The sequence below is a fragment of the Epinephelus moara genome, chromosome 2 (assembly GCF_006386435.1).
Source record: "Epinephelus moara isolate mb chromosome 2, YSFRI_EMoa_1.0, whole genome shotgun sequence".
Lineage (NCBI taxonomy): Eukaryota > Metazoa > Chordata > Actinopteri > Perciformes > Serranidae > Epinephelus > Epinephelus moara.
The window spans coordinates 26,831,341-26,845,811 of NC_065507.1; the positions used below are offsets into that span (position 1 = coordinate 26,831,341).

The 14,471-nt window shown below is 38.3% G+C and overlaps 2 protein-coding genes across 3 annotated transcripts; one reads left to right on the forward strand and one right to left on the reverse strand.

Annotated features, from left to right (window-relative positions):
- Positions 1 to 1,917: 1,917 nt before the first annotated feature.
- Positions 1,918 to 5,593, forward strand: LOC126402181 (glia maturation factor gamma-like). Its single transcript, XM_050063933.1, has 7 exons — positions 1,918 to 2,077; positions 2,482 to 2,578; positions 4,499 to 4,548; positions 4,642 to 4,691; positions 4,789 to 4,871; positions 5,089 to 5,162; positions 5,416 to 5,593. The coding sequence occupies exons 1-7, from the start codon at positions 2,075 to 2,077 to the stop codon at positions 5,485 to 5,487; spliced, it is 429 nt and encodes a 142-aa protein (XP_049919890.1). The 5' UTR covers positions 1,918 to 2,074; the 3' UTR covers positions 5,488 to 5,593.
- Positions 5,594 to 5,823: 230 nt separating this feature from the next.
- paf1 (PAF1 homolog, Paf1/RNA polymerase II complex component) lies at positions 5,824 to 12,938 on the reverse strand. Of its 2 annotated transcripts, none has more exons than XM_050063851.1 (14): positions 12,691 to 12,938; positions 11,345 to 11,374; positions 10,829 to 10,921; positions 10,625 to 10,746; positions 10,455 to 10,521; positions 10,269 to 10,370; positions 10,077 to 10,182; positions 8,974 to 9,042; positions 8,727 to 8,830; positions 8,524 to 8,640; positions 8,272 to 8,400; positions 8,010 to 8,115; positions 6,785 to 6,869; positions 5,824 to 6,628 (listed from the first exon to the last, which is right to left on the reverse strand). In XM_050063851.1, exons 1-14 carry the CDS (start codon positions 12,735 to 12,737, stop codon positions 6,195 to 6,197), a joined length of 1,611 nt encoding a protein of 536 aa, XP_049919808.1. In that variant the 5' UTR covers positions 12,738 to 12,938; the 3' UTR covers positions 5,824 to 6,194. The 2 variants fall into 2 exon arrangements, with proteins under 2 accessions (XP_049919808.1, XP_049919800.1); XM_050063843.1 differs by having other exon boundaries at positions 11,345 to 11,377.
- Positions 12,939 to 14,471: the final 1,533 nt, after the last annotated feature.

The following is a 14,471-nucleotide window of genomic DNA, read 5'->3' on the forward strand; positions in this document are numbered from 1 at the left end:
CCACAGACAAAAACTGATATGAAATGTTTAACACCAAGACATACACATGAAAACACACACACGGCCTAAATGTCTTAGGGACTGTTTGTTACTTATAAGAGGGGAGGGGGTGCTGTAAAATAGGGGAGGCACATCACATATTTTCTAAGCATAGGGGAGGGATTTATGTTTTTTATTTTGGCTTAACATCTGTGCCAGTTCATTTTTCTGTTGATGTAGTAACTCATTAATTGACTGTTTCAGCACCAGGGCAAACAATCCTGTGTTTTTTATGTAGGGAATACTGACTTGGGAAACAAAGAAGTCATTTCAGACACAACCATAGTTGGAAATTATAAACAGATGAGAGAATTTTAGAAAATAGAATAAAGATAAGGACCTCCATAAAGTGGATGCTGTTGAGGGTAAATCAACACCAAAAGACGGAAGAGAAAACTGCTGTTGCATTAGTCTGAGTGGGCTGAGAGCATAATGTCTTCTGGCCATAATCAGCTGTCACAGCAGCTGTTTGCTTTCAGCTGTTAATGGCAGAAGACGCCACAGCACGCACAGAGGTAAATGGAGAAGGACCTGCAGTGACATCCAGTGTTGGGAAGGTTACTTTTGAAATGCAATGGTTACAGATTGCAAGTAGCCCTGTTAAAATGTAACAAGTAATGTTACTATTCTGATTACTTCATCAAAGTAATGTAATGGGAATTCTATTGATTACTTGTTAACTATTTGCCTCCAAGAACACTACAATCATCTGCTGCTGCTGGTTTACTGGAGGTTTCCAGTAACAGCCAGGAGAAGATGAGGGATGAAGCCTTTGTCAATTACACCCCAAAGCTATGGAACACTACATATATCAGCTATCACTACATATAGCTCACTAAATATTTTTAAAAGAAAGCTAAAAAAGAACCTGTTTACTTTAGCCTTTAACTAGCTCTGCCGTTCCTGATGCAGGTCTGAAACTCTTTCTTTTTACACTTATGATTTATAGTTTTACAACTCTATGGTTTTATGAATCAGTTAATCCATGTTTTAAACTGTTTTAGATTTCCTTTTATATTAAATTGCCTTGTCTGTTTTATGTCCATTATGTCTATATAATGTGAAGCACTCAGTGTTTATACTGCCCTTATTGAAAAGCACCTCAAGCACTGCACTTCTTGTATGAAGGTGCCATATAAATAGAGATTATTATTATTGTAAATGTTATTATTAATACTTTTCTAACAAATATTTTAAACTGGGCAATAAAGCTAAAAAATGGCTACACCAAAAGAAAAGAAAAAACATTTGTAATCATCAGCATTTTGATTAGTAACTGTAATTTAATTATATATTTTTTTTCATAGTGACTGTAATTGATTACAATTTTTTTTAGTAATTACTATGACAAATAACTAGTTACTTCCCAACACTTGCGACACCACTTATTAGGGTGGGGCCAGAGCTGCAGCATGCCTACATTTTCCACCAGCAGAGAGCAGTAATAGTAGTGTTATAATCTGACAGGAGATAGAGACATTTCACTTTTGATGCCTATGATTTACTCCATATATTAAGATACTTTTTCTCACATGAAAAATGTAAACTTACTGTACAGTGTATTAGTTTGAAGGATTTGAGGAAACTTTCGAGCTCTACAAGTTTCTATTTTATGTTCATGCCTGTATCTTAATAGGAAGTGAAAGTAACCCAAAGGGCACCAATGAAACCACATCACTGTCTGTGTTAAACAACATATGGTAAAACTGAGCCTCCTACACTTTAAATATTATTAATTTATTAAACACTATCTCCACTGTCACTAACATTCATACGTTTATCATGCATTTCTTCCCTTGATGCATTCAGGGTCTTGTATACAACACTGGGCTGAGCCTGCACACTGCTGTCACGTTGTGTAGTTGAAAACAGGAAGCAGCACTGGTGCTTGCGCCACCAACGTGCCTGCATTTCCCCTGTCATCTTGAGGAGGCTCTTGACAGTCGGAGAGAAGCTGTCAGTCTGTCGCAAGTTTGTTTCAACAAGGAAGCGTCACCAGGAAGACAGGCAGGCAGAAAAGGAGCACTTTTTAAGGATGGTAGGTGAAACTGATGCAATTGCTCGAAATGTTTTGCTTGTTTTGTTGAATTTTACTGGATGTGATAAAGCGTCATTCATATGTAGGCTATGTGTGTATTTGTTTTTCTTCACTATGCCATTGCGACACAAACCGACCATCGCCCGCGCTGTTTCACACAGGAAACTGCATTCTTGCATGTTGCAGCAAAAACCTTTCCTGCCCTCAATATGTCAGAATAGTTATGAATGTTTAATGTATCCACGGAAGGTGGATAGAGACCTCAGCATCTGAACAGATGTCTCTTATCCCCTTTCTTTGTTTCTATTTGTGGCCTGTAGACCAATCCACATAACTTTATCACAAGCCCAGGAGCTGTTATCATGTTTCTTGGTTTTGAGTGATTTTTTTGTGCCATTTTGCAGACAAGCACTCTGGTTGTGTGTGAGGTGGATGAAAGTCTGAAAACTAAACTGGAAAAGTTTAGGTTTCGAAAAGAGACCACCAATGCTGCCATACTGAGTAGGTATCACACACTCATTATTAATGTCATAGTTACTTGCATATGTCCACACAAACAATATAACCCCAGTTCCAAAATAGATGGGATGCTGTGTAAGAGGTAAAAAAAGAGAATGTGCAAATCTTTTTTTAACTTCAATCCATTTGAATGCAGTATGACGACAATATATTTAATGCAACACTGAACTGTATTGTTTTTTGTAAATATACACTTATTCTGAATTTGATGTGTGCAACATGTTCCAAAAAAGTTGGGACAGGGGCAATAAAAGACTGGGAACGCTGTGGAAAACACCAGTTTCAAACATTCCACAGGTAAACAGGTTAATTGGTATCACATGAAAATATCATGACTGGGTTTAAGAGAGGCATCCTCATAAGGTTCAGTTGTCACAAGCAACGATGGTGACTTTTATGAAAAACTGCACGGGCAAATAGGCCAACAGCTTAGGAACATTTCTCAATGACTAGTTGCAGGGAATTCAGGGCTTTCATCAAAACATTCAGAGAATCTGGAGAAATCTTTGCATGTAAAAGGCAAGGCTGAAAACCAGAATTAAATGGCCGCAACGTTTGGCCCCTAAGGTGGCACTGCATTAAAAAACAACATGACTGTTTAAAGCAGTGGTTTCCAACTGGTCCAGCCACAGGGTCCAGATTTCTCCTTAGTCGTAAGTTCAAAGTCCACGCAGTTAAATGCATTCAGCGTCATACTTGTGTTTGGCCATGTTGTTGAGCTAGTTTGCTGTCTCTGTCAAGTAGCTGTCCGCTTTTCACTCAATCTACAGCAGGGAACGGCGCTACAAAATAAAAACTCTGTGTCGGAAATTCACTCTATTAAAGATAAAGTGTGTTTTTTACAAAGCTGACATGTATGTGTGTCACTTGCGGTCCATTCAAAAGGGACCTGCGCCCCACTTTTGGACCACGACCCACCAGGTGGTAACCACTGGTATAAAGGATATTACTACATGGGCTCGGGAACACTTTGGAAAACCATTGTCAGTGACAAGTTCAGACTCTTCCATGCAAAGTGAAAGGTGTATTTCTCTGGGCCAAAGCTCATCTGAGATGGACTGACGCAAAGTGGGAAAGTGTGCTGTGGTCTGATGAGTCCACATTTCAAATTGGATGTGGTGTCCTCCGTACTTAAGAGGAAAAGGACCATCATTGTTACCAGCACAAAGTTTAAAAAGTCAGCATCTGCATGTGTGTTAGTGCCCATGGCATCATGGGTAACTTGCACATCTGTGAAGGTGCCATGAGTACTGACAGGTACATACAGGTTTTGGAACAACAGATGCTGCCATCCAGACAATGTCTTTTGTCTTTTTCAGGGACGTCCTTGCTTATCCCAGCAAGACAGTGCCAAGCACCATTCTGCACATGTTAACAGCCTGGCTTCACAGTAAAAGAGTGCAGGTACTAAACTGGTCTCCCCACTGTCCAGACCTGTCTCCTATTTAAAATGTGCAGCGCATTATGAAAGACAAACTGCGACAATGGAGACCCCGGACTGTTGTGCAACTTAAGTCATGTGTCAAGCACGAATGGGCAAGAATTTCACTTTAAAAATTTCAACAAGTACTGTCCTCACTTCCCAAACACTTACTGAGTAAATAAGAGATGTAACAGAGGTAAACATGCCACTGTCCCAACTTTTTTGAAACGTGTTCAGTTTAAACATTAAATATCTTGTCCTCAAACAGTACTCAATTGGATAAAGGTCAAAAAGACTTGCAAATGATTTCATTCTCTTTTTATGTATGTTTTGCACAGGGTAAACACCATCTGATATAGGTCAGAAAGGATTTACAAATCATTGCATTCTGTTTTTACTAACATTATATGTCCCATCGTTTTTGGAATTGGGGTTGTAAATCAGAATCGAAAGCCTTAACAATTGTTTTTATTTCTTAGTGAAAATAGACATGGAGAAACATCTTGTCATCCTTGACAAGGAATGTGAGGCAAGTCAAATTTTGTGATTGTTTTTTTTGGGGGGTGGGGATGGGTGTTGGTTCATTCTGTGTTAAAAAAAAATCACCCGACTTTTCTTTTAGGACATCTCACCGGATGATTTGAGAGAGGAACTTCCAGAGCGGCAACCCAGATATCCTTCTTTTACTGTCTTGTGAATACAGCTAAACCCTTAAAACCTAAATAATACATCAGTGTTTAAAGTTTTAAATTCCTTGACAGTAGCGTACATTCGTCGTCTACAGCTACAAATACGTCCACGACGACGGGAGGGTGTCGTACCCTCTCTGTTTCATATTCTCCAGTCCAGCAGGTATGAAACTGCAGTATCTTAAATCAAAAGTAATCTTTCACCTTAGATTTAATTATTGTTCTGCATCTCAGAATAACTCAACGAATTAACAAATGTCTCCTCTGAAATCTTTTCTATTAGTATTGTATTATAGTGATGAAGGTGGTATTTGTTGGATTTGAATGTTTGGTTAAATTGAAGAACCCCTGTGAAAACAAAGTCAATTTCATTTTAACAGGATGTAAGCCAGACCAACAGATGATGTACGCAGGGAGCAAGAATGAACTGGTCAAAACTGTAGGGCTCACAAAGGTAATTATCCCCAAATTATGACCTGTGTGTTTTATCATAATTCTAGTGGAACACTTATTGAATTTAAACCAAACCCTAATTAATTAAAGTTGATTGGAAACTTGTGTAGCAGGTCCGTCTGTTTTTTTATTCTTCTATCTCATTTATTGGCGACTACCTTGAGTAGTGATGAGTTATATATCTGAACTTCTTTCTGTTTTTATGTGGTTTATTATTCACATTTTGAATGTCATATTCTCTGCTTTACTCTGAGGTCTTTGAAACGAGAAGTGTTGATGAGGTGACAGAAGAATGGCTGAAGCAGCACCTGTCGTTTTTTCGCTGAACATGCGTCCCGAAAGCTGTCAGTTTTTCTTTGTGAAACATGCCTGTGGATTTTTGTTTACAACTGTCGTGCATGATATTTCTATTAAAAGATTTACTGTATGAAAGGAAGTTTTGATTTATCCGTTTTGCACTGACATCAGTCATTTTAGACATGAAAAATCCCATGTTTCCAACAGAAGTCTGGACTGAGCATCAGCTACACAAATTTTTAAATAGAGCAGAGACAACAGTCCTGTACTTCTTTGGGCTGATTGTAAAATGATTACATTTATGGGATTACTTAGGTTTCCCTAAATCCGTCAAAGAGGGAAAACAATAACTTTGACAACTGTGATTGTTACAAAATGTCACCTGCATTTTAATATCAGTTTCAAAGCCGTAACACAATGACAAATCAAAAGCCGAGGGGAGAAAGACAGTTTCACATGATCCTGTACTGAATATCTGACAGACAGAAACAGAAAATTGGTGTACGAATAGCTACAGGTGCAAGAGTTAAATCTACAATTAAAAACTGCACTGAAAAAAAATGTCCGCGGCATCCTGCACACATATTTTTCTTGATATTTACGATCATAAGAAACTACATCCCAGGACTGAGCTAATATTGATATTACAGTCAGCGACAGGGCAACGCTGCCATGTTTGGAGCTGAACATACAGGTAAGAAAAGTGGCCATCACTATGTTGTCCGGACCACAGGCCTTATTCACTGTCACTGGCATCACTGGAGTCTGAGCCTCTCTCACTTCCACTTCCACTCTGAGCCCGGGTCCCTGAGTGGTCACTGCTGCGGTCGCTGTGCGCCGGAGAGGCGCTGCGACTCCTGCTGCCTCCTCTGTTCCCTCCTTCATCCTCGCTCCCGCTGCCCTCTTCCCCGCTGCTCCTGGCTGAGTTCTTGTTGTTCTCGTCCTCGTCGCTGTCGTCGTCGCTGCCGAAGATCTCTTCCTCGTCTCGCATTTCTCTGGTCCTCTCCTCGCCGCTCTCGCTTCCACTGCCGCTCGCCTTCCTCCTCCGCTTCTGTCTGTCCTCGTCCTCTTCGTCCTCCTCTCCTCTTTGTTCCCGGTCTTCATCTTCCCTCTCAGATTCACTACCAGAATTCTCTGCCTCGCTGCCGCTGCCCTTGTCTTTGTCATCACCTAAAGAAAGCAATTCAGATGTCACAAATAGAAACCGATATAGACCTGTAATCAGTGCATCACAGCTACTACTACTACTACAGTATATCCAGTGGCCACATAAGTAAAAATTAAATGATGAAAAGGTGCAGTGGTCGAGAATAAAAGAAAACTGACCAGAGTCCTGCACGTCCTTATCCATGTCCATGTCTTCCTCCTCATCCTCTGGCTCATGGTTCTCCAGCTGAGCTTTACGGGCTTCCTGAGAGTCGCAATGAAAGGGAATCAGTCATCAGTACACGACTACTGTCCAAGACTTCAAGTTCAGGGTTCACATACATTTTTATGGACAAAAAGTCAAAACTTTTCCATGACTTCAAGGACCCATAATAAATTTTCAATGACCATTCACAACTTAAATCGCAAACAGAACTGTATAGTACACTTGACTCCAGATTTTTATAATATTAAAGGTAGTCCATGGAAAGTAGAGCTTGCAGAATAGGGGAATGACAGCCAACAATTTTGTTGGTTTTTTAGAGCACAGTGGCACTCCGACTATCAATTACACCATAGGCTGCCCAGGTCAATTGCTCAATCTCAAAAATGCAGAACAACTTCAAAGTATTAGTGTGCACAGGTATGGAAACTGTGGCATTTATGACCCTAGATGTCAAATCACACTGTCACAACATTGTTTTCTTGCCCACTTGCCTGGGTTTTTTTTATTTTATTTTTTTTAAATTAGATTGAATATTGTAATAAAATTCTTTTCAAACAAAACTCCAGTTATCATCTATCTATGAAACATTCGAGCAATATTACATTAACAGCTACAGGAAAGATTTATTTGCCATTATGCCACACAACAAACGTTTCCAAAACCTTAAAGGATTTTATGAATTCCATAACTTTTCCAGGCCTGGAAAACAGGACTGTTGAAATGTATGACTTTTCCAGTATTTCCATAACTGTGGAAACCCTAAACCTTATAGATGATGATATAAATATAACAGTTCCAGTCATTTATTTAGATTAATTGAGCCATGTTGTAAAATATTGTTAATAACAAAACACAGGCACACACTGACGGCATAGCAGTTAATCTAAATATGTCTGTGGTTTTAACAAATCACCTCCCTCAATTGCAATCATCAATATTTAATCTAAAACCTATGATAAATATCATTTCATATACCTCTGTGGTTTTAAATAAATATAAGGTATAAAATAAATAGTACCTTTTAGTTAAATAACAAAATAATAATAGGTCAGTCACTAATCTTAATTCCAGGTTCTCCTTCCAACAAAAAGTACTGTCCAATAAGCGGTACAAACACCTAAAAGAGAAGTTCAGTCTAACTAACTTTAAGAACAAGATGAAAGTAACGAGAACACTTACCTGGGCTTCGAGCTCCTTCTCGTTCATGTCTCTGTGCTTACACACCAGCACAGCGTTTGTGGTGGACTGTGCTCCAGCCTTGGCTCTCCTCTTGCTCAGACGCACCCTGCAAGATAGAAGACATGCTGTCAGAGGACAAAGCCTAACCATTTCACATGGAGGTGGTGCCATTTGTTTTGTGAATTGCTAATTTACACCAAACTTTATAATCTAAAGTCGAGGTACAACAACAAACAAGTCTCTTCTCTGATCAGTGACTCACCTTGTCTCCAGCTCGTTGTAGTAAACACCATCTCCATCTCTGAAGATGAAGAAGTAGTTCTCCTCGTAACCCTTGCTGGCTTTGTTCTTGACGTTCCAGTTGTACTCCCTTGCTATCTTGTAATCATACCTGAAACACAGAAAATAAAACGCAGCATGACTCCCTGATAGACAACTTAAAACAAGCGAAACAAAGCAACAAGGTGATTTTTTTTTAAATGCATGATTTTTGTAATGTAATATCTCTACATACAGATCCTCAGGCATGTAATCCATTCCCTCCTCGAAGTCTCTCTTGCGCTTGCGAATTGTTTCTTCATTGGGCAGGAAGTAGGCCACAAACTGATTTCCTTCCTCATCCATCATACCTCTGTATTGAAGAAACAAGGAATTAGTGTTTATGCAAACATGTTACCATTTTAACAAACATCCACGCCATAGATATTTTGTGGATACCTGATCATGGCCTGAGACATCATTTCTACGCCAGCTGGTCCTGACATGTCTTTCGGTGCAGGGTCAGAGTCAAAGATGACCTGAGCACATGGGTTGATCCACATCTGGGGAAACAGGAAAAGCGTATAAAACGTAATTATATAAATCTGTAAAGTGCCAATTTGTTAGATAAAATTGACAAAAAAAAGCAACTGGAGCAGATTGTTTTTTAACTCTCACACAGAGACGATTTGAAATTCTATCTCACCTTGAAGTCTGGGAACACAGGTAGTATCTCCACAGGAGTAACTCTGGGTTTACTGTAGTGCTGTGAAATCTGGAATGAAACAACAACATGTTTACAAACTGTGGCACATTTTTCAATGGGCCAAAATAGTTTGCATTTTTGGTTCATGTGCTGATTTGCATCTGACCATTACAATCAGTCCTCTACTGCAGAGCTGATCCACAGCAACAGCTGAAGAAAACTATTATAACTACCATCTGTCTTACTTTTTAAAGGAGCAGTGTGTAGGATTTAGGGGGATATACTGGCACAGATGGAATATCATCTAATAAGTATGTTTTCTTTGAAGTATAATGACCTGAAAATAAATCCTTGTATGTTTATTACCGTAGATTGAGCCGTTTATATCAACAAAGGGAGCAGATCCTCATCCACAGACATGGCAATGTTGCACAGCCATGTTTCCTCAGTAGCCCAGACAGGACATACTAAACACTGGCTCTAGATAGACACTGACGTTTTCACATCGGACGCCACAGTTAGCAGCCCCTTCACAATGAAAGTGTTGGAAAAACACTGATTTTTTTCAATGTGAAACTGCTTCATTCAATCTTTTTACCAGTCTAAATAACCTGGTTTGTTTGTTTTGGAGAGGAGGAGACCTCTGTGGATAATTCTGGTCACAGTAAAAACCTCCTGACTGTGTGGATCAGTAATGAGGTGAGCGCACATTAAATTATTAGAGTAAAGAGGTAAGCACACATTAGGAGGTGCAGGGCTAGTGGCCTGTCTGTGACAAGCTGTACAGCATAGGAGATACACTGAACTTATACATTAAACTTCTTTATTTCATTATTTTACTGGTTTTAATTGTGTATCCCATTTGTTTTGGAGTGGAGGAGACCTCTGCAGGTAATTTGGCTCCCAGTAAAAACCTCCTAAACAATGAATACTGAAGGAATTCTACGCAGGAGAGGTTTCAGCTGATTGCAATCTGCAATCCTCACCATCAGATGCCAATAAATCCCCCTAAGTCTTGCTTCGATTTCCCTTAATTTACATGAAATATAAAAAAAAGGTGTTAAACAACAGAGATTTGGGCACCCAAGTTATCACTCACTCACCGATTTCTGTGCATCCTCAAATGTTTTCTCAATAGCAGAGATCTGGCTGTCTCTGTCCTTGTAGATTTCTTCTTCTGTGAACTGCTGTTTGACAGATACACCGATCCTAAAGACAGAACATGTCTAGGTTATACACACACAAAATCATCTACCATTAGGTCACTACAAAGAGAACACATTTGGCAAACTTACTTGACTTCCACTTTCTCATTGGAAACACCATATCTGTTGAACTCTGTAGAAATATATTCTGTCTTTCTCATCCACGGGACCACTTTGGCGTGCTGCTGTGACCTTGTAGGGCAAAAGAGAATGTTTAAACAGAAACTCTTCACATGAATCCCTAACAACATAAAGCTGCCTCTTACGCAGCCTTACCTCTTTGAACTGGATGGAGCCTGGATGTCCTCTTCCAACAGTTTTTCATCAGCAGGATCCAACAGTACTGACAATATAAAAGATATGTTCAGTCTACAAAGACATTTGTTAAAACAGGGCAGGGTAGTCACTGAAAAAACTGTGACATGTAACTGCAACTGGATGCTTACTGTTGGGGTCAATACGGTAGGTGTCTGGGTTGATGAGATCGATGGTGACCCCGAGGTCGGGCTCAGTCAGGAGCTCGTGCTTGTGCTGCTTCTCTAGAGAAGTGGCTTTATACTGTACAAACCTGCCACAACAGAAAAACAAATGTCAAGCTGTGCCCATGTTCATTGGTGTGTACTCAAAGGATGGAGAGGCTGGATGTTTACCTGTGCTGGTCAAATGGATATGTGATGAATTTGGGGTCAAAAGGGATGTCAGGCAGGCTGTTGCAGTACTTCACTCGACAGACCACCCCTGACCTGTAATGGGCAAGAAAGTACAGGACATTCACAGTTTTGCATACCTCTGTGGTACTTTTAAAGAGGCACAGTCAGAGTGTACAGAACTGTACCACCCCAATTCCCAAAAGCTGGGGCATTGTGTAAAAAGTCAATAAAAATAGAATGCAATGATTTGTAAATGCTTGACTGTAGATCCTAAGACTGTCTGTTGGAAGAATGGACCAAAATCCAATCTGAACACTGAGAGACATAGGTTCCTTCATGTAGGATGCGTCTTACACATTTCAGTTTGCATGTTCAGTACTAGCTGCTCTAGAAACACTGTAGAATACTGAAAGGATTTATAAATCAATGCATCCTGTTTTTGTTTATGTTTTACACAGCATTCCAACCTTTTTTGAATTGGGGTTGTAAACATTTAACAGTGCTAAATCCACTTACCTCTCTGGAACAGTCCTGTGAGAGGACGGCCTACTGAAAGAGAAAACAGACATTTGTCAGACTGTGATATGTTTACGTGAAAGCCCACTGATAGTGTCCAACTGTGGTATTCACTGCTCTCTTTAAGCTTCTCTAATATGGCCTTTCACAGTTATTGTTTTAATGTTGTTGGTCAGTTTTGTCACAGAGTCTCACAACTTCATTTTTTTTAATGTTTTCTATGTCATAGCTGATTTCTATAAAAATCTAAAACATTGAAAAGAGTAAATTAATGTTTGAAATGTGTTTCTGTGTATTTTCAGGGTTTTTTTTAATGTTTGTGTACTGCTTTCTATTTTATTATAGATCAGTTCTGTCATAAAGCAGTCACTTCTGTCAGATGGATTTAAAAAATGTATAGCCTATATATATATATATATATATATATATATATATATATATACACATTAAATAAATGTTCATCAACAACAAAATTTGGTGGTACACCTAATTTGTGGTCTTTGTGTTCTAAATAACAGTCAAATTACATTATTAACAGAAAATGTAAGTGGACAACATTATAATGGTATTTATTTCTTGAATATACAAATTTAAACTGCAGTTATACAGCTAAATTAATCAAATAATCCTGTATTTGATTAAAAAAAAAAAAATTATGTTTTATAATACAATAGCCTACCAAGACTGTGTGACTGTGTGAACAAAATTTAGCTGCAGAAAATAATATTTAAGAAAATAAATAAATCACTGGGAGGTTGGCCCAATAAAGGGATGTACAGTGGTAGTAAAGACTTTCTTTTTTCTTTTGATTCTATGGGAAGTAGCTAAACTACTGTAAGAGACTTTTATATTGACAAATAAAGGGTATAAAGATAAATAAATAAACGAATAAATAAAAGATACATACGTTTGTTTGTTTTTTTCACAGTTCTCAAAAATGAGTGCGTTACTTGGTTACAGGCTAACCTCGGCCATCCTGAACAACGGTTAGCTAACATTACCACAATGTTAGCCAGTTTATTAGCCTCTATATTTAGCTAAAGTTACTACAACTAGCTGGATAGACTAAATTATCTTATCTTACATAGTCAATGAACGCTAACGGTGGTAATTTCAGTGCGCTAAGATACCTTAGCAAGCAGGTTGGCATAAATTAACTTGGCACTTGCTTATGTTTAGCTAGCTAACTACCTAGCATTGTTAGCTAACGTTGTACACAACTGACAAGTGAGCCTCTTGTAGACGCTTCGGCATTAACTCTATAACATTAACGTTAACATAAACTGTACAGTGTAGTCAGCAGCTAGTTTAACCACACTATAAAGACCTTATTTTCAAAAACTTACCTGTGGCCGTCTTCTCGTTGAGACTGTGTCTGTATCGTTGGAGCCATGTTTGTGCCAAACTGCTCGCAACTGAAAGCAAAGTTATTTGCTTGCACAAATAATCAACAAAAATACGCCAGATGACAGCCTGAATCCTCGGCCCAGGTAAAACTGTAAACAACTCCTAAATTTAACTTTAATCACAATGTGTACGGCATTTTTATTTCTACCCGGGAGGACAGTATAATGACCCGGTGGTGTATCAGAGCCACAGCTCAGAAGAGCAGGATCTTTATTATGGGCGACCCCTGCTGCCCTGGCATGGGAGGTATTATGTGTGATTTTTAATGTCACTCAGCAAAACCTTGCACGAAAAAGTGCATTTATAATATTGTTACAAAACATCAGGGACATTATTTGTCTCAGTAACAACATACGAATAAAACAATCTGCTGGTTTTGTTCAAAAACAAACCCTAACTGAGATAAAGAAGGAGTATTGTCAGACCAATAATCTCACAGGTTTGCAAATAGATTTATATTTTAAAACTAAAATTTCACTTTTATTTTTTTCTGGATATGACATTAACATAATGCTTTGAGAGAGGATTTCTACCATGGAGTATGCTTTCTCTAGTATTTGCCTGTCTTTAGACACACACACACACACACACACACACACACACACACACACACACACACACATTACATGTTATTCCTCTCTGACAAAAATAAATAAACAAACAAATAAATCTTAACATTAGGTCCCTTTCCAGGGTCCTATCTGTGATCCTCAACAGCAGATGGAGCTATTGCAGCTCCCTCTGAGGGTATAATATCTCAGTCTGTAACTGGACTGTTTCCAAGATTAATTATGAACCTTAAGATGAAATAACATTCCTATTGCCAGTTTATTTACTGTAGGTGATGGGTTTTAATTGAAGAACATAAAATTGTTGATTAATATATGAACTCAAATCATCTTTCTGCTGTGTTCATACTCGTGTCTAACCACAAGTACATGGCTCCACCACCTCCAGTATTCAAAAATCTCCTTGGTTAAACTTGTGGCATCAAACATTTAGTTAAATTTTCTTTATAAAGCCAAATATCACAAATCACAATTTGCCTCAGACTGCAGACCTCAGCTCCCACCAAAAACCTCTTAAATGGGGAAAATAACACGACACAAAATATCTGAAAATTGTTAATAATATTCATATACCTAACCTATAAAAGATTAACTGCAATCTGGTATTTACAACAAATGTATCACCACACAGGACACACCTCTTCATACGGGATTTTAGGCCTTTTTCCATTTTATATGAATATTTTTACAGAAAATGTTTTGGGTTTTTTTGTATAGGAATACATTTTGGTGTCACATTTGAGTCACAAGGTCACATTACATGAATGTTACTAAGGAAAAAGATCCTGCATTTTCCAATTTGGTATAAAATAGAAAAAGCACCAAGACCCCATATGTAGAGGTGTGTTCTGTGTGTCCAGTCTAGTGATACATTTTGGTTTTTAATTTGAATCACTTGGTCACATTATATTGAGGTTGTTGAGGGGAAATAAACATTATTATTAACATTATAATCATAAAAATCTTGAGAAAATATAGAAGAAGCACTAAGATCCCATAAAATGTGTGGTCTGTGGTGATACATTTTGGTATTAAATGTTAGTGCCTGGGTATCTATTGAAAAAACTGACATTACTCTCTATTAATATTTATGTCAAATGAATACAGATAATTGTGCTATAGGCTACATGTAACCATTCTAGCAACATTCT

Bases quoted from the DNA above. Each gene is read 5' to 3' on its own strand.
- LOC126402181 (XM_050063933.1), top strand. The intron at 4,549-4,641 runs GCAAGTCAAATT...CTTTTCTTTTAG, and splicing joins TCCTTGACAAGGAATGTGAG to GACATCTCACCGGATGATTT. The intron at 5,163-5,415 runs GTAATTATCCCC...CTTTACTCTGAG, and splicing joins AAACTGTAGGGCTCACAAAG to GTCTTTGAAACGAGAAGTGT.
- paf1 (XM_050063843.1), bottom strand. From the start codon at position 12,737: ATGGCTCCAACGATACAGACACAGTCTCAACGAGAAGACGGCCACAG. The intron at 10,522-10,624 runs GTAAGCATCCAG...TTATATTGTCAG, and splicing joins CTACCGTATTGACCCCAACA to TACTGTTGGATCCTGCTGAT. The intron at 6,629-6,784 runs GTCAGTTTTCTT...TGCTTTCTTTAG, and splicing joins TAAGGACGTGCAGGACTCTG to GTGATGACAAAGACAAGGGC.